The 22,991-nt window shown below is 34.6% G+C and overlaps 1 protein-coding gene across 25 annotated transcripts in view; it reads right to left on the bottom strand.

Annotated features, from left to right (window-relative positions):
* Positions 1 to 22,991, bottom strand: part of LOC123541437 (potassium voltage-gated channel protein Shaw-like) — a 159,650-nt gene that overhangs the window by 19,612 nt on the left and 117,047 nt on the right. For 12 of the 25 annotated variants that reach the window (XR_008367955.1, XM_045326907.2, XM_053527387.1 and 9 more), the window contains exons 4-7: positions 14,834 to 15,755; positions 10,638 to 10,664; positions 4,087 to 4,119; positions 592 to 768 (exon numbers count right to left, since the gene is read on the bottom strand). Coding sequence is in view for 24 of the 25 variants with exons in the window: in XM_045326907.2 (XP_045182842.1) it covers positions 592 to 768; positions 4,087 to 4,119; positions 10,638 to 10,664; positions 14,834 to 15,755 (1,159 nt within the window). In the remaining variant the exon portion in view is untranslated. Of the gene's footprint in view, positions 1 to 591; positions 769 to 4,086; positions 4,120 to 10,637; positions 10,665 to 14,121; positions 14,161 to 14,833; positions 15,756 to 22,991 lie in introns of all 25 variants that reach the window. The other 13 variants (XM_053527399.1, XM_053527401.1, XM_053527405.1 and 10 more) reach the window with 5 other exon arrangements.

Genomic DNA, 22,991 nt, shown 5'->3' with positions numbered 1-22,991 from the left:
CTCACACTGTGTAAGTTTATTCCTAACTAAGTTTAAGTTGAATGTATGTACAGATTACAGGAAAATAAACATGTTTAGGATAGATAGTATGAACGAGAACACAGGAAATAGTAGATTGACAGGATACCAGATATTTGAGCCGCGCCATGAGAAAATCCGCGCAGTCTGGTCAGGATCTATGCTGTTTGCTTTCAAAGCCTATTGTAATTAGAGAAACCGTTAGCGAACAGCATGGATCCTGACCAGACTGCGCGGATGCGCAGGCTGGTCTGGATCCATGCTGGTTGCAAAGCCACTATGTTGGTTTTCTCATGGCACGGCTCATTTTATTTCACTAATTATATATTTGTTCAATATAGTTCAAACTGAGGTAGTCAAACGAAAAGGTGAGAACCTTCAACCAGGTGTAAAACACCCACAACATCTAGCACAATATACATACCAACGCTTACCACAGAGTTGTTGAACTTCCGGTAAATACAAGGAACAACAACTCTGCTGCAGACATTATATACACACACTCCAACATTAAAGGATTTAAAGTCTCACTACACCATGACCGTGAAAGGGATTGTGTGCATAAATACTAACCAGATATCTCAGTGACTTTAAGGGGAGTGCCGGGATTAGATGTAATTTCTACAAGTCTTGGTGTGTTCTTCACTTCGGATGCATTGGGTCGGGATCGGGGTGGCATGCCAGGAGTCGAATCTTCCTTATCTGTATGGTTCATCATTAACATAGGTATGCTCTCCTCACCATTTCGGCCTAACATGAAACATGAATATTATTTGCACGTTCTGTAATGCCATTTCCATAAGATAGCGTTTGCTTACATCATCAATGTAAAAAAGTTTTTGTTTTTTGCATTATTTGTAAGAGTGGCATTGATGACGTTTCATTTCTCAATATTTCATTACTTTCTTCTGAGTTTTTATGCAAAGAACAATGTTTACCTGTTCTTGGTACGTGTAAGGGACTAAGGATCAAATTAAAAAATCTTCATCTATTCTTTTACTCATTATACATAACGATGTTGAAATATATTTTTCTTCCATAACTATAAATATGGAATAACACTTTCCATGACGATTTATTTACTATTAATAACGCTATTTTATTTGAACTTCATAGTCTGTAAATTATTTAATTAAAAATAAAGTGCCTATGTTTGGAGAATAGAAGCATTTTACAGATGTGTATGTGTCATATCGCCGTACTATGCCGTCCAAAAAATGGGTTTGAGAAATATGTACAACAACAAAATAGTGTGCTTTATGCGCTTGATAAAACAAATTGAAATACCCGTATCTTGTTATACCCGAATCATATATCGTCCAACGTGTGAGTGAATTATATTATGAATACTCGTTAAATTTCTACAAAGAATATCAGTTTTTATTTTAGCATCAAATTATTTTTTCTGGTATTCATTTATGTGTAAAACCTGCCGAATGACGCACACATTAAAAAAAGCCCCAAATGAGCTGTATGTTAAATGTCGGGTTTAAATGCAGAGTTTACACATGTATGAACACAAGAAAAAAGATTTTTTAATCTTTATAATTCCAAGTTCATGTGATTCCGCACCGATTTTTCAATTTTTAGTGATTTTTCTCTCCCATGGTAACTTTCAAAGAACACTTTTTATCGAATTTTGAATTGAAATCGTGATCATCCGACAGGATATGATCTATTTAAGGAAATAAGTACCCGCATTTAAACGTTTCGTTCAGAAAAAAGATAGATTGCCCTTTTCTAATATTACCGATGCCAATTTCGGATCTGACGTAACGCTGAAATATCTGATTGAATACAAAAATATTACGCTTGAATTAATAGATACTGGAATTATAAACATTCATTGAGGGATAAAATTGAGAAAGTTTAGAATAATATTTATTTTGTAGCAACAAATAAAAGCGTTTAAATATATTATAGTTCCCATAAAAGTCCATGATGCTGTAAAACAAGATGAAAAAAGGAGGAATGTACAAAAAAAGCATTTACATTAAGTAGAGCTTCCGAAATTATTGCTGCTCAATTTTTACATGTAACTGATAAGTTAAGCATACATAAACTGAAACTTATTGAAATCAAAGAATCAAAGAAATATAAAACTGAATGAAAAATGCAAAATAAAGAAATCTCTTTTAAAACGTTTGGGCCATTTTCTTAATACAATTCATCCGCACCTTACATTTTTCTGCACGCATAATAAACCTATACCGCAACTTATATCACAACTTGACAAATTACATTAAATACATATGTAGTCCAGGGCTTGTCCAAAAGTGTAATGGAATCTAGTCCAACTGACCTATCCTGCTTAAGTTGAAACTGTCAAAACATGCCTCATGAAACAGACCAGATGCTCCTTACGGCTAAGCTTACGAAACTACACAATAAACTAGAAAAAGTCCTCCAATTCAACTTGGTAACACAGGCAACTCTTCAATTCATTATCAGTTTTCCACCTAAAATGTCTTAATAATGTCCATGCTTAAAAGTGAAGATTTATTGATAAAAAGTGGCAAAAGAAGTAATCTGCTGTATAGGACCATCAGAAGTGATTTGTACAAATATTTAATAATACGAGAAAAACACGAAGAATATAATATTATTTCTCGAATTTTATTTTATTACGCTTAAACCCATGCTGTGAGTATTGTACCTGTAGCGATAACACTTTATTGTATCGAAACAATACCCATTACAACTTTGTAAGAACAAAGAAGTAACAACTTTGTAAGAACAAAGAAGTAACTGATTGTCCTATACGTATTATAGTGACCGTAAAAATACAACAGTAATAGCATAGTTAAAGACCCATATATGATATATTAAATAGTGTGTGATCGAAACGTATAATACTGTAATATTTGTCTTATACGTTACATTCAGTGATTGTATTTCTGCAAACTTTTAAGACATACAAAATAAGTTTCATTGTTCGAAAACGATTATCCACTATTTTCGCAAAATTGAGAATTTGCTTGTAAATCTTAAAAGGTTCTGGAAGATGAATTAAACAAGTGTATGTCTCTATATTCGATGCTTCTGTGCCAAGACACTAAGTAGACAAGCAACTAAGCTACTCCTTTCATTGAAAACCAGAATGCAGTACTTTTTGTCAAACGGACACGCTATTATTTTCCTGTTTCTTCACGGATGTAACTATTTAAAATTTGTAGTTTAAATACAATATTATATAGTATTCACATTGCGGTTTTACTAACGAAACATCAATGTATAGAACAAAATATTACTGGTAGTATTACTAATAATTCACAAGCATCATTCCAGAAATACTTTTGTCAGAATTCTTTAGTCTTCTGTCTGCAGAAACACAACTGTACTGCACGAACTTTGGACTTAATAAAACAGTTTGCCATTAACAGAAATATACAACTGTCCAGTTTTACTCACGGAATTTAAATGAGGTAAAATGTTAAAGGATATTTCATTATACCTTCATATATCCACAACTGATTCAATTTACAAACTCACTGCTTATGCATTTTTGCGAAAGTACACGTGTCTGAGTATTAACATTATGGTACTTCATTCTTCTTATAGACTTTATAAAATATCACGATAGCAGTATTCAAGTGCCGTCAGCCGGTTATTAAATGTTTCCTGTATTTGGACTTAGTGATGTTATATTTTCTGCTCCTTTCGGGTCATAATTTCTTTTCAGTGATTTAGTAAAGCAGTTGTTGCTAATGGTCGTGAGTGGTCTTGTGCACTTTTTTACCTCTCATTATCAGCGTCGTTTTTAATTTGCTTGGTTGCATTCAACTTGATAGCATTCAAATAGGTTGCATTCTATGTTTCCATAGGACCGCCTTACGGATTTTATTCGTTAAAAATCAAAGAAGTTTAAGCGAAATGGATTTTGCAGCAGCCAGTTTTATATGTAATACTTAAGTGTCGATGAATTGTTTTGTTAAATGTTCTTTCACTGATGATATACACAGTTTTAACTAAAATATGGCTGGTGTTCAAAGGCCAAAGTTCGTGCAGTTTGTTTTTAAATTTTGAAAATTCCGCATGCCCCTCCTTTCTTGCATTGCAAAGGCCTACCTACTGGATCGCTATAGTAATAATATCTTGGACCTGTTTGAAATAAACATATAATTAGTATCATAAAGAAGCAAATCAACTTTCGATGTGTATAATCTGCAGTGATTAAAAGGACTAAATTAATAAGATAGTTGGATTAAACTTAAAAATAGCTGTGGCTGGGGTTAGATGTGTAAAGGAAAGAACAATTAAGGTTATGTATGATGATTTACCACGAGGAAATAACATGACGTGAAATTAAAATCTTTTTAAAAGTAAGTAGATATTTACAGACTATTTTTTTTGTTATCAAATTACTTTTTTTACCTGTCCTTTACATAGTCATTACATTCCTAAACAGTTGCTAACATATTAAAATAGAATTACTAGTAAATATTGAATAGAATTACAGTGTACGATATTAAACATTCAGATCCAAATCGCGGAAAGCAAATAACAAGGGGTAGTCATTATGTTCCCGGACCGTGTAAAGAAATCTTTATGCTTTGAAATATAATATCATGTTTAAATTCGGGGTATCTCTGTATAAATTGCATAGCTGTAATGGCGATTAAGGTAAATAAGAACAGTGAGACATGAACGGAGCACTTCAAGGTTCAAAGTAATGACGTGACGTTTTCAAAGTATTCTCGAGCTATCTAAATACACTTATATGGTATTCGACAACATTTATCATGACGTATCTGTACCATATCGAGTATTGTTCGTTCGTTTTACTATCTAATCTTGATTCTGAGCAGATCACCGTTAAGTCCTAAAAGTATATCAAAATCCATAGGACCAACGCCTGGACTATAAGAATAATGATTAAGTCCCTCAAGTCCTAAGATATCGAGTTTCATCCAAATAACTTCATGCATTATCAATTCTATAAGTTTGGAGAAACCCGGACATTCCTACCTGAAAACAGAACATAAGAACGGTACACCGTTGCGTGGCAACGTCGGCGTATTCTGAATAAGTTGCTGTTTCAATGCATCGCGTGAAATTTCTGTTAGACGTCATGCGTATACGCACTTTTACGTAGTTAGAAACATTTTGACGTTTTTACCTCAAATGAAGAAAATAACGGCTCTCGAAATTAAAAGGTAAAAACGAATTACATGTATTTTCTAAAGTGCTCCGTGACGGTCCAGCGGCGTTGACAAAGTAACAAATTTCAATACAAGAGATAAGGTACGGTAGTTTCTCAAACGATGCTAGGTTTACATGTCAAGAGTCTTATTGTGTGCTTAACGATTTTGTTTTGTAAGTCAACAGTCTGGGAACATTATGATTGCCTCTCGTACGCTATTCTTTGTAACTTCCCAACTGTGATAAAACAAATAGTACTTATAACTTTTAAATAAAACAACATGGAAAACAGTTTGGCAAAATGATGCTTCAGTAAGATTTCATTTAAAATAACGTAGTAATGCATTCAAAGTTGAAAGTGTGTTGTGTCCAGTTCCGAAATAACTTAGAGCTATGGAATGAACTTATAAAAGAGTTCTTTAAGGAATACTATCACGGTAATACGATACCGTGTTTTGACAAGTTTATATACTTTATCTACCACAATGATACTCTTTTCACCAAAGAGAATGTACGTAAAATACCAAGAATCAGAACCAGATATTTCCTACAGTAACTATGTTAATATCAATGTAATTAACAATGTTTTAAGTGTTTGTTTTTTAATTTCCTTGTAACCTGTCAAATCGCATGACCTAAGAGTTGTCAAACAGGAGGATAATGATGATGTTGGACGTTCGACTTCGATTATATGTCATGACAGTCTCTTCCGTGAAAGGTAACATCAAGCGGTTCATAAAAATAAAGCATCTGAAGCTTTACTCCATTCTTAGCTGCGATGATCCCTAAGCGGGGTCAAGTGAGAATCATTTTGGAAACTTTAAGCCAGTCAATACATGAATACCAACTTTATGCAAGATACATTGAGCGGCTCTTCGAAGGATTTTCTATTCTTAGCTCCGATAACCTTTAAATGCATTCCAGAGAGGTCCATACAAAAATGCAGCAGGTCAGGTTTGGTGAAGAAAAATTAAGCGATTTATGTGAAGGGAACAGGTTATCTAAAGCTTTCTTTCCCTTCTGTTCTAATATCTGAGGTCTATACAAGGATGCCACGAACCAGGCGTAAAGATCCACCCATTGGTTCAGGAGAAGAAGCCATTTAAAGGTTGTTTTTATGTTTAGACCTGGAAGTCCTGGAAGGCCTCAGACTGAGAGGGAAATATTTAAACAGGTATGAAAGAGGTCTATAGATCACTTTAGGCTAAATAACGTCAGGTAAAAAGATTGGCAAGAAGGTACGAGAGATGTTCGAAATGAATTGCTTACTTCTATCTGGAGACTTCAAATTTCAAGTTAGCCCAAAAGGGCTCATTTCATGCCCTCGAAGTACTCCCCGTGGCTAGAAATGCAAAGTTTCAGCCGATGTATCCACTTCTTGAAGGCGTCACGGTACGCTGATTTGGGCAAAGTAATAAGGTACTGATGAATGACAGATCCAAGTGCCTGTCGGGACTGGTATTTCCGCCCAGCAAGGAATGATTTCAATTTCGGAAACAAAAAGAAATCACATGGGACAAGGTCTGGGGAATACGGGGGGTGAGGCAAAACAGTTACTTTTTCTTTCTTCAAAAACGCCGTAACTATTGCGGAGGTATGAGCGGGGGCATTGTCATGTAGAGGACGGACATGTTTAAAACCAGTGGCAGGGCGTCGTTTCTGATAATACTTTTTTCAGTTTCTTCAGTACTACGTCTTTGTAGTACTTTCCGGTGATGCTTTTGCCCTTTTTCACCGGCACTTTTATTGCGACTCCTTCACCAGAGAAGAAGATTGCATACAAAACCTTCTTTGCACTCAAAGAACGTTTGGCATTTATTGGGCGTTTGCTGTGTTTAGTGGCCCAGATCTTATTGCTAACCTTTCTGACGGGCTCAAAATAATGGACCCAGGTTTCATCACCTGTGACGACATTGGCAAACTGCTTTTTGTCATATTTTGGAAACATTTGAAGCAGCTTTTTGGCCACTTTAACCCGTTGCCTCTTTTGCTCATCAGTCAACAGATGTGGCACCCATCTAGCAGAAATCTTTCTGACTTTCAAATGCTTCTTCAAAATAAGGTGAACCGTTGATAGTGATATGCCTATCTTTCGTGCAATATCACGAACTGTAAATCTGGCATCTTCTTCAATGATTTCCTTTATTTTGGAAACGATTTCTTTACGAGATGCAGATTTTGGCCTACCTGATTTCGGTGCATTTTTGATGGACTCTACACCAGACTCAAATTTCTTTTTTCCAACGCCGAACTGTGTCATAAGACACACAAGAAGGTCCATAAGCAGTAGAAAGTTCAGTCATCAGCTGCTTCAATGAACAACCAAGTTTTGAGCGAGCTTTGATGTAAGCCCGTATTTCATCTTTCTTATCGACGCTTCTACCAACCATTTTTACTACAGTGGTCAATGATTGCGTGTATTCAAATGGCAAATTTTATGTCTTACACTTAGTCTAACATGTACATTTATACACCGTTGTGTAGGTATTGAATATCCCTATACAGGTAGGTATTGGTTTTTATCGTGCCCCAGCTAGAGGACAATAAGCAATTCATATCGAACACTCCTCGTATATGAAACAAATATAAAATCCTAGAAACCGTGATGAAAGGGCAATAGCGGTGCCATTTTCCGACACTTTAAAAATCGAACCGAATAATCATTTATGGCAATTAATCAGCTCTGATGTTAACTATAAAGATTAAAAAAAAACATTCAACAGTGTCACATAGAGAAATGTTGTTGAAAGTAAAGAAATCTGTGCATATTCATAAGTCATCATTTTCTGTACATCTTGTTGAAATTTTTGTTTGTATCAAACTGACGAGGTTCAGATCTCGATATATAAGTTTAATATATATATATATATATATATATATATATATATATATATATATATATATATATATATATATATATATATATATATATATATATATATATATATATATATATATTTAAAAGATATTATTAAATTATTATCAAAAGACGATACTGGTTATTGGGTCCTCTTTCTATGATATCTTTACCCTAAGAAAATACTGCAAATATCCCCATTAATGACAGTATACACAGTAAAGAAAAGAAGAAAAAAAATAAAAAATAAAAAATTATAATTAAGATGTGAAAGAAACATTTTTTGCTGTATTGTCTGATATTGATCTAACTAAATCGGCAAATTGGAAAACTAATAAGAAAGATTTTGAAAAAAAAAACAAAAAAAAAACAATGATGTCATCAAATCAGGCTTAGGAAGTTGTAGAACCCCGGTATACCGAAAACGGACAAAGTAATGATTTTGAGATCCCCACATCTGAATGAAGTGATGACAATTTTGAAAATATGGTTCCAAACATCACAAACTGGAAATGTGGTACAAATTATAACTTTTTCACCTGAGTTAAAAAAAAAACAATAACATTTTAAAATTACTGTTATCTCGTAGTACTTTGTTTTTTTTCCAAAAGCTCATATACCACAGAGAAGTAATCTACTTATCTAAATACTTTTGACAAAGTAGTTCGTCCTTTTTTGCAGAACTGAAGCAGTGTGGGGACACCACTTACATGACAGGTGATACATGACGGACATAAAAGGCGATTCATAGTATGTGATGAATTCACAGTATGTGATGAATGTTTTTGTGACTAAAGCTTCACAGCACATTTGCGATGCTTGAATGATGACATGAAGATAATTGAGCCGCACCATGAGAAAACCAACTTAGTGAATTTGCGACCAGCATGGATCCAGACCAGTCTACGCATCCGCGCAGTCTGGTCAGGACCCATGTTGTTCGCTAACGGTCTCTCTAATTGCAATAGGCTTTGAAAGCGAACAGCATGGATCCTTATCAGACTGCGCGGATGAGCAAGCTGGTCTGGATCCATGCTGGTCGCAAATGCACTGCACTATGTTGGTATTCTCATGGTGCGGCTCATTAACGTCAGTTGTATACTTCACTTCCTAGGAAAACGAAGAATGACGTCCAAAAATAATATTCCAGTAGCAAAGTCGCGAAAACAGTGAACAGAAGCTATTTGTATATACGAGGGGTGTTCAATAAATACGTAGACTGCCACTACATCTTTTATCCCGCTATGTACAATTTAGTATTCATTTATTTATTTGGGTTTTATGGCGCCAAACAGGACTACAAATTTTGGTTCCACATTTCATTTACATCGAAAATATAACTGGTAACATAGTAACATAGTAACCAATAATATTTCCCGCCAGCAACTGCACTTACGTGAGCAGAGTTTGATATCTTGTTGAAAATCAATATTCGTGCTCTTCAAATGGTAAAATGATTTTAATGGAAGAGCCGTTCAGTATATTTTTAAAAATTAAGTGATTACGAAAAATATCGTGAACAAAGACGTCACTGATGTGGGCCGTGAAGCGCACCCCTGAATTTAACAAGTGACCAATAAATTTCACGCAAGGTAAAAATTTCAGATTTGGATCATTTGTAGCGGATGCATTATTTTTCAAAATAATATCAATTTAAATAAATCGTCTTTGCCGGCTAGGTTTGAAGTTCTGGCATCAGCCTACGTATTTTTGAACGAACCTCGAGTGTCCTATTTTTTTTAAATATATTCACAGATAAGAAACAGAACGACGTCCAAATTTAAACAACCCAATTGTAAATTCGCCCGAACAGTGAAAAGAAGTTTCAATTTTGTAAATAATTTTCACTTAAGAAATAAAATGACGTTCACAAATTAACATTTCAATAGCAAATTTTCTTGAACAGTGAAAAGGAAATAACGGGTATACATATTCTACTGCGAACATCAGTTTCAAGTAAGAAATACAGTGACGTCCAAAAATTACCATCCCAATAATAAATTTACTCTTACATCGTAAAAGAAGATAAATGGATCTAATTTTCTAATTCATTTCCAAGTAAAAAAAAAACAATGGCATCCAAAATAATTAACCCAGAGGAATAGTAAGTGATTGGTTTATAACGGTGTTACTCCAAAGTTGTTGAATGTTTTAGCCAAGTGACATAATTGTTTATCACTTATTTAAGGAATGATGTAAAATACAACTTCTGTATTACAAGAGAGTTTAACAACTCGTTAAAGATTTCTATGAACGTCTGACTTGAAAAATCTCATACATGTAGGCCTACTGAAAAGTGAGGGGAAAAACGTACTGAAAATTGTGTACTTTTCAACAGTTGTTTTGAACTGTCTAAAATACTGTATGTATTGCAATGGCAAATGTACAATGTATAGTCCCGTTCAAGTGTTTAGTACTATTGCCCCAAAATGCTCAAACAACTCTATACTATGACTCTATAGCATATAACTTTTGGACGTCAAAATATATTTATAGTGAAAAGTGCCGAAGAAATCTCAAAATCGTCTCAAATGTGCATGAAACAACATCTACTAATCCCGTAACCAGTGAAAGCAAAAAGCGATTTAAAACTCAACTCCGCGTGTGAAAAAGAACATACCGACGCCTGTCCCATAATGGTACGGACCTGGTGGAAGAGAAGTAACTTTATATTAGAAGTCTATGAGTTTTTCCATAGTAGTGCCCCTTTGCTAGCGAAAACAAAAAAAATGCGCAGCGCGACGCTTGCAATAAGGGTAATTTGACATCGATTTTTGCAAAGGATAAGGCTTTTGTTGACATTTCTCTTCTTGTTTATAGTTATGTTTACTTTTATTTACTCTAAAGGTATTTAAGTCTTTGCATCTGGACCAAGTTTTTTCACTATTGATTTCTAACCTGATATCCAAGTTGTTCTACCAATATGTCTTTAGCGCTCATTTAATATTTCTGGTCGGTACAAATACCGTATAGATGAAACGTGATATTTTTATTGGGACCATAAGTGACTGGCAGTTTGTACTACTTTCAAAATGAAATATAAACAATTTTTTTAACAACTTTATATACTTTATGGTTCAATGAACAGAACTTTAGTATTATTTTGTGAGTTATCGACTCCTACATGTTGCAAAAAACTCTAGTCTACTGTGTACGTGCTATAACGAGACAAATAACAAGATATATGTATTGATTATTGTAGTATACACCAGTTCTAAATTAGGTATATAGAATATATATATATATATATAGCCATCTTTACATGTATACATAATGTATAATACCATCATGATGCTTAATTTGACCTTATAACTTGGGGGTTCTCCGCATAAATATTTTGAGATGGTCCCCAAAACAATAACGCATGCGCTGGAGCTGAACATTTTGGTCAGTGCAGACCGGAAACTACATATATATATTCATGAATAAATGACTTTAGCATGGAAATCACACCACCACTACTGCTACGAACATGCATATACAGTTACAATTAGATTAATGTTCATAAAACGACTTTTTTTCGCAAAGACTTACATATATTTCCTACATTTTCGTAAGAACACAACAGCAATTAATATATTTCACCAGGATTCACAGCTATACGCATTAACTATATATATTTTTTTATGAGACAAATACAAAAACAAATTTTGAAATTAATTTCTGCCGTTCATTCGGCCTCAAGGTTAAACTGATGCTAATTTTGTAAGCATACATTGCTTTTAATGTTTCTTAGCATTATTGGTCTGATCATGTAAGAGTTATCATTTCGGTAAATTAATATAAAACTTGATATATATTTGATATGAGAGAACCAATAAGCTGGCATAATAAAACTTACATTTTGATTAAAAGTAACAAATAAATTGTAGAAGTTACAATGCCAGCTCATTAATTCTGCCGTATCAAATACATGTATATACCTTTGTCTGTTCAACTGAATGTATATAATTTCCAGAAATAGATATCACAATACTGTAAAATGTGATTGTCTTATAAATAACAACAGGAAATGCATGTAAGTTTATGGGGAAACTGTTTTAAGAACTTTATTTTGACCGTAACTGTATTGTATCCATAGAGTATAATTAACACGTGGTATCATACAACGCAATACAAATCACACGTACACTGAAATATACAAAGCGCACTTTGAACTTGTCAGTTTAACGTATTTTTTTCAAGGAAAACCATGCCTTATGTGTTTAGAAAATATATGCCATCTTTTTTGTTTCGCGCTGAAATATGTATAATATATATAATGTAACATTTGTAATACAATTGCTTTTAGTTAGTAGCAGTAGTAGTAGTATTTATGTAAATGTTATCATGATTGTAGCTAAAATAAAGAAAACATGAATAAAACTTCAAAAAAAGTTTTTAGATTGCACCTTGGAAATATGCGAAAAGAAAACTACTTTCATCTGGTATCAAGATATATCTTTCAAACGTTATATATGATAAATTGAGATATCTAGATAAACTTGCTGATAATATATTAAACTGATGTAATCTTACATTCAAAGACTACCTGTAGTGCAATCATTAATAATGTAAAATATATTTTTCTACCTGCTATGTTCGAAAACTTTGCATAAAAACACACTCTTGGTTATGTATCCATGGCAAACACAGCTCGCTTGCTACAGGTGAATATGTTTCTCTTCGTTAGAAATTCATACATTTTGAAACATTTCTTACTGACCATCTCATCAATGAGCAGAAACAAATGTGTCAGTCTGAACAGACACTGTCATGTTTGATATTCAAAGCTTTTTAACCCTTATCATGCTGAACACGACTGCTTCTGCCTTTGCCACCAGTGCAGATCACGATCAGACTGCACGGCTCTAAAGTTTAGAGATAAACTTAAAAAATTGAATTTTCTTTTTCCTCTGTCATTATTAGATCAACGCCGATTGCAAAAGGAAACTTTGCATAATTGTGCATTGTTAAGAGTGACAAATATTCAAATTACCATAATTTTGGTTTTTTTTGTTTTCTTTTGGAAAACTGATACTGATGAAATTGTAGCGCAGAATGCACAGTTATGCGAAGTCTCCTTGCAATCTGCGCCAATCTAACAATGAAAGAGGAAAAATAAAACTGACTGTTTTTGAAGTGTTAGTCTAAATAATTAAAACCCAACCTTAACCCTATTCCCATTGAAGCAATCTTAACTTTTTTTTTATTTTAGCGGCACATTCACTTGAAGCAAGCACACGTCGAGCCGTTTACAAATGTCAACAAATTGATTAAATGTCTCGGCAAACCCATGCGTTTCAAACAGCATGAAAACACCACTAACAGTATTAAATATGTCTCAAAAATAGTAAGGAAAATACTACAGATAGCTTTTCTTCGGGCAGGTATACTTATATGCAGTCATACATATAATACCCCTGACCCTGCCTAAGATATGCAGATTAGATGCTATTTTGCAGTTTTTACGCTCATAAACATCAAAAATATAATCGAGTCCTCATAATTCGGGTAAAATATTGACACATCAGCGCAAAAGTCGGTAACGGCTCTCACATATCAAAGAACCACTGCCTGCGTTGAGGTGACGAACTTTAATATACGAAACATGGCTGGACCATTCTGATACTGTTTACAGGCACAAGCAGCAAAAAATAAATTCAAGTTAGCAGAAAAAAAATATGTTTCGTAACTGAATGTAACAGTTCCTTGAATGGTATTTAAATTATTTGACTTTCTTTACAACCTGCAGTAACTTCTTACAATGATATGCATAAAAATGACAAAGTGAGTTTAACCTAAATAACCTGAAGGTTAAAACGGTTACAGTCCGTAAATTAAGCAATTGTTCTGTTAATCTATTAAAATTTTTGCTTTGAATAATACAAATACGATCTTTGAAATAAATCAACTTTTTAGTTGTTGTTGTTAATCTATGAAACAACGAATTCCATTGTTTTGCTTGAAATGAAAATATCACGGTCCTTGAAAAAAGGGTTTATTTATTCATTTATTTGTTATGGCGTATTATTACAAACTTTGATCGAACCGGAAGTGATACAGACGCAACAGACCGGAAGTGATGTTTTCATGCTAACACTCTGCGTTCTGAACGAACTTACTACAAAATGGTAACATATTCTCCAGAGCTCCTCCCATAGCTAATATTTATAAAAACATAAAAAGCATTAACTAAGAAACCATCTGAATTTCTTTCCTAGAGTTTAAAAGACAGTTAATGAATCTACATTTTTGATGCAATTTTTTAAAAACTGAAACATATTATTTACTATTAATACAATGAAACTATGCAATTTCTGAGCGAAACTCCAGGATGGTAATATTCCTGTTGATAAGAAAAGGAAATATACTAGACTTTAGATTCTAATTACATATAAAATAAGCTATATGAATTTTGAGTAATTAAATGTGTTTTACGGCATACTGAGGTGAAATGAAGACTTGTGAGAAGAATATAATAATAATAAAAGCGGTGCTACACGATAGAAGCAATATTACGGATATTAATAGTAATGTTGTTATAATATAATTTTAAGAGCAAAGTGTACTATCATTTTATGTAATAACTGTCTGATGAATCGATATCAGTAATAAAGTATAATTATATACAATTCATTCTACTATACAAAACACATTTGCTTTGTTCTTTATAAGTACTCCGTTTTTAATCTTCCGGAATCGAAAAGCATTTTCTACTACAAAGCCGTTATTTACTTACATGTATGTCGAAAATATAAAATAGATAATGAAAGAAATCATTAATTCTGTATCTATGAATGTTAGTTTCGCTATATAAGAAAAATATATTCTTACCCATTCTCCCCATCTTGACGTCCAAAGCGCCCGGATGGGAATGTTTTATTGCGTTCATCCGTCTGTTCTGTGGTCCCCCGCCCCCGGGCCCGCCTCCGCCCACGCCTTTGGGGCCCTTAGGCCCTCTTGGAGCCTCTACTGGTAAAACTCTTCTTCGCTTTTTCGGTAATTTCGATCTTGCTTGAGTATGAGAGTAGAATAGTGCGAAGTTACTGACTATAACCGGAACCGGAAGTGCAATGGTTAATACACCAGTGAGCGCGCACAACGAACCAACAAACATGCCCACATAAGTTTTTGGGACCATATCACCGTAGCCAACTGTTGTCATGGTGACAATAGCCCACCAGAGTCCAACTGGAATACTTTCGAAGTCATTGGTTGGGTTATATTGTATTCTCTCAGCATAGAATATCAGAGCGGCGAAAACCACAATACCTAACACTAGGAAAAATATCAGTAGAACTAACTCCTTTGCGCTAGCTTTAAAAGTGTGTATCAAAATTTTGAGACCGGCAAAATGACGGGTTAGCTTGTATAAACGCATTATACGTATTATACTGAAAAACTCCAAGATGTCGCTCTCTTGCTTTAATTTGGTTAAAAGGAAGTCTAGATAGAAGGAGAGTGTTGCTACGATATCGATAATGTTTACAGGTGCCTTTAAAAAGTCTAACTTAATAGGTGCTACCACAAAACGTATAATAATTTCGAACGTAAACCAAGCATTGCTCACACACTCTATATAAAAGAACGCTTCGTGCGGTTCCGTTCTTTGTTTTTCTAATCTCCATGAAATGTTCTTGTCAGAAATGTTGGTTGTAGCATTACTAAGAACAGGTACTCGCATCTCAGGGTGAGTCTTTAAACAGAATGAAAGGATTGAGACGATGATGAAAAACACGGACACAACGGCGATGATCTGAAATATAGAAACAGAATTGTTAGAAGGGGTGTTCTCAACATTGCAAAATAAACACAATGGTACTGATCTTAAACATGAGAGGTGTGTCACCAATACTGCAAATTGCAGCCACATCGTTTGAGAGAATGTCTCGAACACTCGGACAGAACGGCGGTGCTTAAATATAACATTTTCGACACTGCATGATGATATGAAATACAGAAACAAGACATTACATATTTCAAGTCACACTGAACATAATTTCTAAGTATCCCGATTATCAACGACAATTTAAAGCACTTCCAATCAAGAAAATAAAATACAACATACCTCAACCAAGGAAATATTGTTTTAAGAAATAACTAGAATGTGTCTGTGGGACACAGGGTGTGCCCCCACCCCCTCCGGTACTTTAAAAATAGGAGGTGAAGCCCAGCTAAAAAATAAGAGGTTTGCAAGTTTATATCATGATGAAGACCTATGCAAGTTTTCAACCATTTATATTAAATACTTTAATGAGCTAGGTGCGTTACAGGGTGAAAATGTGCATTTTTGACTATTTCAGGGGCCATAACTCTAGAAATAGGGGGCGGACCCAAATGAAAAATAAGAGGTGCGCAAGTTCATATCAGGATTAAGACTCATGCACGTTTAATCATAATGAAATACTTTTGAGTAGCGGTCACAGGTGAAAATGTGCATTTTGACTATTTCAGGGCCATAACTCTATAAATAGGGGGCGGACCAATGAAAATAGAGGTGCGCAGTTCATTTGATAAGACTCATGCACGGTTATGAATTATATAATCTTTTGAGTAGGCGTGTCACAAGGTGAAAATGTGCATTTTTGACTATTTCAGGGGCCATAACTCTGAAAATAGGGGGCGGAGCCAGACGAAAAATAGGAGGTGCGCAAGTTCATATCATGATAAAGACTCATGCAAGGTTTAATCAATTTATATGAAATACTTTTTGAGTTAGGCGCGTCACAAGGTGAAAATGTGCATTTTTGACTATTTCAGGGGCCATAACTCTAGAAATAGGGGGCGGACCCAAATGAAAAATAAGAGGTGCGCAAGTTCATATCATGATTAAGACTCATGCACGGTTTCATGAATCTATATCAAATACTTTTTTTGAGCTAGGCGTGTCACAAGGTGAAAATGTGCATTTTTGACTATTTCAGGGGCCATAACTCTGAAAATAGGGGGCGGAGCCAGACGAAAAATAGCAGGTGCGCACGTTCATATCATGATAAAGACTCATGCAAGGTTTAATCAATTTATATGAAATACTTTTTGAGTTAGGCGCGTCACAAGGTGAAAATGTGCATTTTTGACTATTTCAGGGGCCATAACTCTGAAAATAGGGGACGGACCCAAATGAAATATAAGATGTGCGCAAGTTCATATCATGATTAAGACTCATGCAAGGTTTCATGAATCTATATCAAATACTTTTTGAGCTAGGCGTGTCACAAGGTGAAAATGTGCATTTTTGACTATTTCAGGGACCATAACTCTGAAAATAGGGGGCAGAGCCAGACGAAAAATAGGAGGTGTGCAAGTTCATATCATGATTAAGACTTATGCAAGGTTTAATCAATTTCTATTAAATACTTTTTGAGCTAGGCGCGTCACGAACTTTGGACGAACGCACGGACAAGACCAAATCTATATGCCCCCACCACTCATTGGCGAGGGGGGCGGGGGGGGGGCACAAAAAGTAAGTAAAAGAAGAAATTTGTTTGAAATATTACTTCTTACAAAATGTAAAAAAAATGTAGTCTTTAGTCCGTTAAAGGTTTATATCTCACATGAAGGCTTGGCGTATGTTAACAAACTTGGCCAATCCAGCTTTGTGGCCATTTTTTTCCCCTGACAACTGAAATAAAATTGCTGTATATCTAATAAAACATGTTCATTTTTATTGATTCACATACTTCTAATTTGGATGTCGGGTTTTGTCACGAATTAATTAGATTAGATACGTCAGTCTCAAATATTACGCGAAAAAGTGCTAAAAGAACACTGTAAGAAGAATATAAAGCCTTTTTTTTCGGTGTACTTTGGGGTTTATCGTATCCAATGTATATACGAAGAATGCAGTTGCTGAATTCATAAATGGTTTTGTTTCATTTGCAGACAACTGTTATGAGCAGTGAATACTTAATCAAGGAAAATAAATTCGCATGCGTTTAAACAATCTTTACATGAGTCGAAAATAGAATATGAATAATTATTTTTACCACTGGGTAACTAATTTAAATGCACATATTACATCGTATAGTTCATATAGTCAGATAAGGTTTAAAAGTTCTTATTCGGCACTTTCCGTGTTTTTTTTCCATACATGCACAATCTTTGCATAAAACTGCAGCAGACCTTTATTTCAAGAAAAAAAATCTGAGAATCTCAGTCTCTCCCTCAAAACCCAGCAAGATTAGGTCATCTCTCTACATTGTGAGGCAAACTATTCATTATTCTGTCAGGAACAAACACACGTGCGTATCTATAAACGTCACTTTTCTATACTTCTCCTCTATCGTGTCTATTTAAAGCCGTTTTGATTGAACTCAGAAAATGTATATTTGTAACCATTCACTAGAATGAAGAACTCGTGTCTTATACGGGAAAATCGACGTTTCCATGGTAACCAGGCATAAAATGGTTAACAACAGTTCGTCAGTCTAAATGTCGCTTGCCACGGCAAGGAGACATTGGCAGTTATGTAGAAATTTCTGATAAAAGAGCAAACTTCGCCATGCCTTTGAGCGACAGCACACAGTACAAAGTAATAGCTAGCCAGACATATCTCAATAGACTGTAAATATTGGCTGACTTTTTAGGAACTATATTGTTGTTGTATATTGACCGTTGATGAGAAACAAGTCCAACTGTTCAAGTGTTGATTTCAAACGGAGTCGGCTTTAAATAAGCATGATATCTTTATAATTTCATTCTTTATTCTAAATTTCATGCATGAAATACATGTATATAGAAACATGTAAATACATTTTGGTTTAACAATACACACTATAATATCTTTTCATGTTTATTTTCGTTTTTACACTAAGCAAGCAGTTGATTTACACAAACTATATATGCAATATTTAGATCCTTTTCAGAAAGGAAAAATGCCAAAAATGTAAATATGTCCTTAAAATACGCAAAATGTCCTTTAAATATTTTGAAATGCTTTTAAATTCAACATGTCTTAATGGCAACTATTAGCACAATGGAATTTTAGTACTAAAGAAACTTGATCAGATTTGGAAATGTTCTGTGGTAAAAATTACACCGTACCATCATTTTGTTCTGTTACTACGGACGCTTAACAATAACTGATCCGGTGTATTGTCGTGGTGGTGATTTTTAGAATACTTCTTAGATCCACTAATAGCTAGGCACCTATCTTTAATGTAATAAAAATATCTATAGATTACCGACGTCATCTTGAATAAAGCTTAGTCTTTTGTGACGTCATCTTGAAGTAAGCTTAGTCTTTTGTGACGTCATCTTGAAGAAAGCTTAGTCTTTTGTTTAGTTTCAGCTATCTAGCCGAAGACGCCAAAAATGTGCGGGTTCAAACTTCAACATTTGACAAAACTTCGTTTTTACATTGCATTTTAGGTATTATTCACAACGTTTGATCTATTCAAAATCATTCTATTTGAATTCTAATGACATTTTCCAAAAAAAATCATGAAGCGTTAAAGAAACTGATAATTACTTCTATCATAACTCGACACAACCTTGACATCCACGAGAATAAGTTCCAAACGAATATTTCTGTTTGATCGGTATACTCAACATCACTAATCTCGCGTTATCACTAATTCCGCGGTATTTGAGTTGCGCCACCTACGTGGTGTTTACCGGGGAAGTTCGTGACCTATTTTACTCATGTTGGCGAAAAATATTCCTACCTGCAGTTACATTGCTAAATATCTGTCAATATTTATTAAAATCGTATTTTTCACATATCTATTGCAAAAATCCATGAATTAAGCAAATATTTGCAATGTTTATAAGTTCGTCTACCAGCTGATCGGCATTTGTCCTCATTAATTATGCAAATTAATCCCGCCTATAGGTTAGAGGACACAAAATTTTACGTAACATCCCCAGCTACACAAAAATGAATAAAATATCGGTATCAGGCGAAACATCAAAACGTCTTAACTCGACGGATTTTAAGTGGGAGGAAGGGATGGGGACCCCTGACCATCTCCTCAAAATACAACCATGATACTGAGCAGTGAATTTTAACATGTTAGATAACTATCAAATAGAAAATATTAAGTAATAGTACGATTCTTAGGCTCCGCTACATTATGACCACGCCCGCGGCCTTGTGATTTACTTGCAAAATATCTGGTGTGTCCGCTGCCCAGAGGAGAATATTTTCGATAGTGCCAATGTAAACAGATAATATAAAACGTTTAAATTGGCGTTTAATGACTTTTGAGTGTTCCTGTTAGTTTGACTTAGATAGCTTTTCAATGTTTGAATTATATTTAGTATTTTTTAACCTATGATAGTTTGATTGACACAGCTGTTGACCTATACCGCGACATTAGTGATGTGACGTCACATAATAACAATGGCTGACTATTGTTGTTCGAAGTACACATGGATGTTTCTTGAATGATATCTTATTCATTTTCACACGGTTATTGATGCATATGACATGAAATATTGTGGTAAAGACAAGAAATACACTGTTGTGTTGTTTCGTGTTTAATGTCGTTACGTCGAATGTCAAGTACCGCGACATTACAGATGAACGGTATATCACATTTTTTTTTGTATGCAGACGGTAAATAAACGCAATTGTCATCAAATGTTGACTCGGTGTGCCCCGGACATTGTCCTCAGACACGAAAGGTCACAACAAGTTATATCTTAATTAAAGAAGAAAATACCTTTAATTATGAAATATTGATAACGTGATACTTGTTTATTAGTATCTATTGTAAATTTTGTTATGATCTGTGTTAAGAGGGCACGTATTCGTATGTTGTTTGTACGGATCTTAAGAAATGATTTCATTTGTCAGTACCTGTATTATTATCATCTGTTTTAACATGCTAACGTCTTTGCAATCAGAACTAAAATTGAGCATTATCTTGTTTACAAAGATGCAACGAATAGATCTTTCTTCATATGAATACGAAATGTTTTGTTGTTGTTGTTTGGGGGTTTTTTTGCCAAAAAATTCGCAATATGTCTATTTTGTCATTTTATACCGCAAACTTAACTACTAGTATGAGCATTGAAAGACACAGGTTAATTCATGTATCACAGGATATATCTGACTCCAGGTTTACAGGCCTGGATTCGAGGAGTATGTCCGGGACCCGTGCCCTCGCCTCAAATCATCGGAGCATTTACTGATCTATACTGTCCCATGCACGCCCCACCGATGAGACTTTCACTCTCATTTTGTGTCACCAATAACATATTTCTGGGTCTCGATGCACGTAAAAACTGATAAATTGCTACGCAAATATATTGACATGGAATACCTGGGATTTTACCATACCGGTATATCACGGCTTTATAAGGGAAGTAACCGTAAAACTTGTACAATGAAAATGCATTACATAACCGGATTTTATTTTTGTCTATTACTTTCTGCATTACATGATTATTTACGTCAAACTCTGAGTTTAACTTTATTCAATTTTCCTTCCATCTGTCATACGCCGACTGTACAGGTCCATAGTGGCCAATACACATTCCAGATGTAGGAAAATTTTGAATTTATTTCCTGATACGGAGCGATAATTAAATACTTCCACGCTAAAAGACTCTCAAATCAGGCTATAGACAACAATGATTTGATTAAAGTGACACTTCTTCCGTGATAATATTTGTATTTTCACTGGAAAGAAAATACAAAAGTAACATAACAAAATAAAGATACTTTCGGAAAACATCTAGAGAAAGAACTAAGATGATAATCCATGTTTAATTGAGCCGCGCCATGAGAAAACCAACATAGTGGGTATGCGACCAGCATGGATCCAGACCAGCCTGCGCATCCGCGCAGTCTGGTCAGGCTCCATGCTGTTCGCTTTTAAAGCTATTGGAATTGGAGAAACTGTTAGCGAACAGCATGGATCCTGACCAGACTGCGCGGATGCGCAGGCTGGTCTGGATCCATGCTGGTCGCATACCCACTATGTTGGTTTTCCCATGGCATGGCTCAATTAATATCGAATCTTGATTTCTTTAATAATTTATAATTATTTCATATTCAGCAGTTTCTAACAGTACATTTTATTTTTCTGAATTTTGAGTTTTGCAGATTATATTCAGATTTTGAATATATGTATATAGCATGTGAATAAAACAAGGAAGATACTAATATATGAAGGAAGATGTGAACATCGAAGACAAGAATATAACAAATAAGACATGAATATGAAAATAAGTATAAAACAGTGAAATAATACTCTATTTTTATTGCCCATAAAATAGCACGTTGTTTTAAACAACCAGCGGGATGGAAACCCCCTTATTCTGTTCCACTGATCTGTCTAGCAATACAGTTAATATCATAAATATGTAGTATAAACGCGTGGAAGTCTAGAAGCCCTTTCGTTTTGATCCGGTTTAACGATTTAAAGGTACATGCATCCAAATATACTGTACATCAAAAACATAGACATTTTCATATGTTAGTCTACATCTGTATATATGCCACTTTATCTCACCGACAGCACGACCCATCTTTTTCTTTTTTAATGTGCATCAATAAATATTCCACTGACGTTTTAAGTTTTAAGACTCTTAAATCCAAACAAACACCCACGTGTCTGTTCTCTCTCAGTCTCATACATTTTAACCTTTTCTGACATTATCGGTACAAAATTTGAATTATCAAAATGCCCCTATTCTTATGATGATGATTTCCAGAGTTTTGTTAAACACTGTTTTTCTACGATCAAAAGTAAGTACAAAATTTACTAAGCACCAATTGTTTCGCTGATACGATAGGAATTATTGTACCATGCAATTATTTTACCAATAAATATCATTTGTTACAGTCACAGTTATGCACCTTCAATATTTGCCGCCCGGGGAGCGCGGCATACACGGACTTTAGACGAAGACATCCCACAGCGGAAATTTGACGACTTGATGTACACAGGTTCTAGTGGGCTTTAGACAAAAGGTTGTCTCGGGGGGATTTAGACAACAAATTTTGAAAGTCAATTCCTGGTCAGCCCGCGCCCGACGGCAA

Source organism: Mercenaria mercenaria, chromosome 16 (assembly GCF_021730395.1).
Source record: "Mercenaria mercenaria strain notata chromosome 16, MADL_Memer_1, whole genome shotgun sequence".
NCBI classification, from domain to species: domain Eukaryota; kingdom Metazoa; phylum Mollusca; class Bivalvia; order Venerida; family Veneridae; genus Mercenaria; species Mercenaria mercenaria.
Note: the sequence above shows the minus strand (reverse complement) of the source record. Positions and strands in the feature narration are given on the sequence as shown.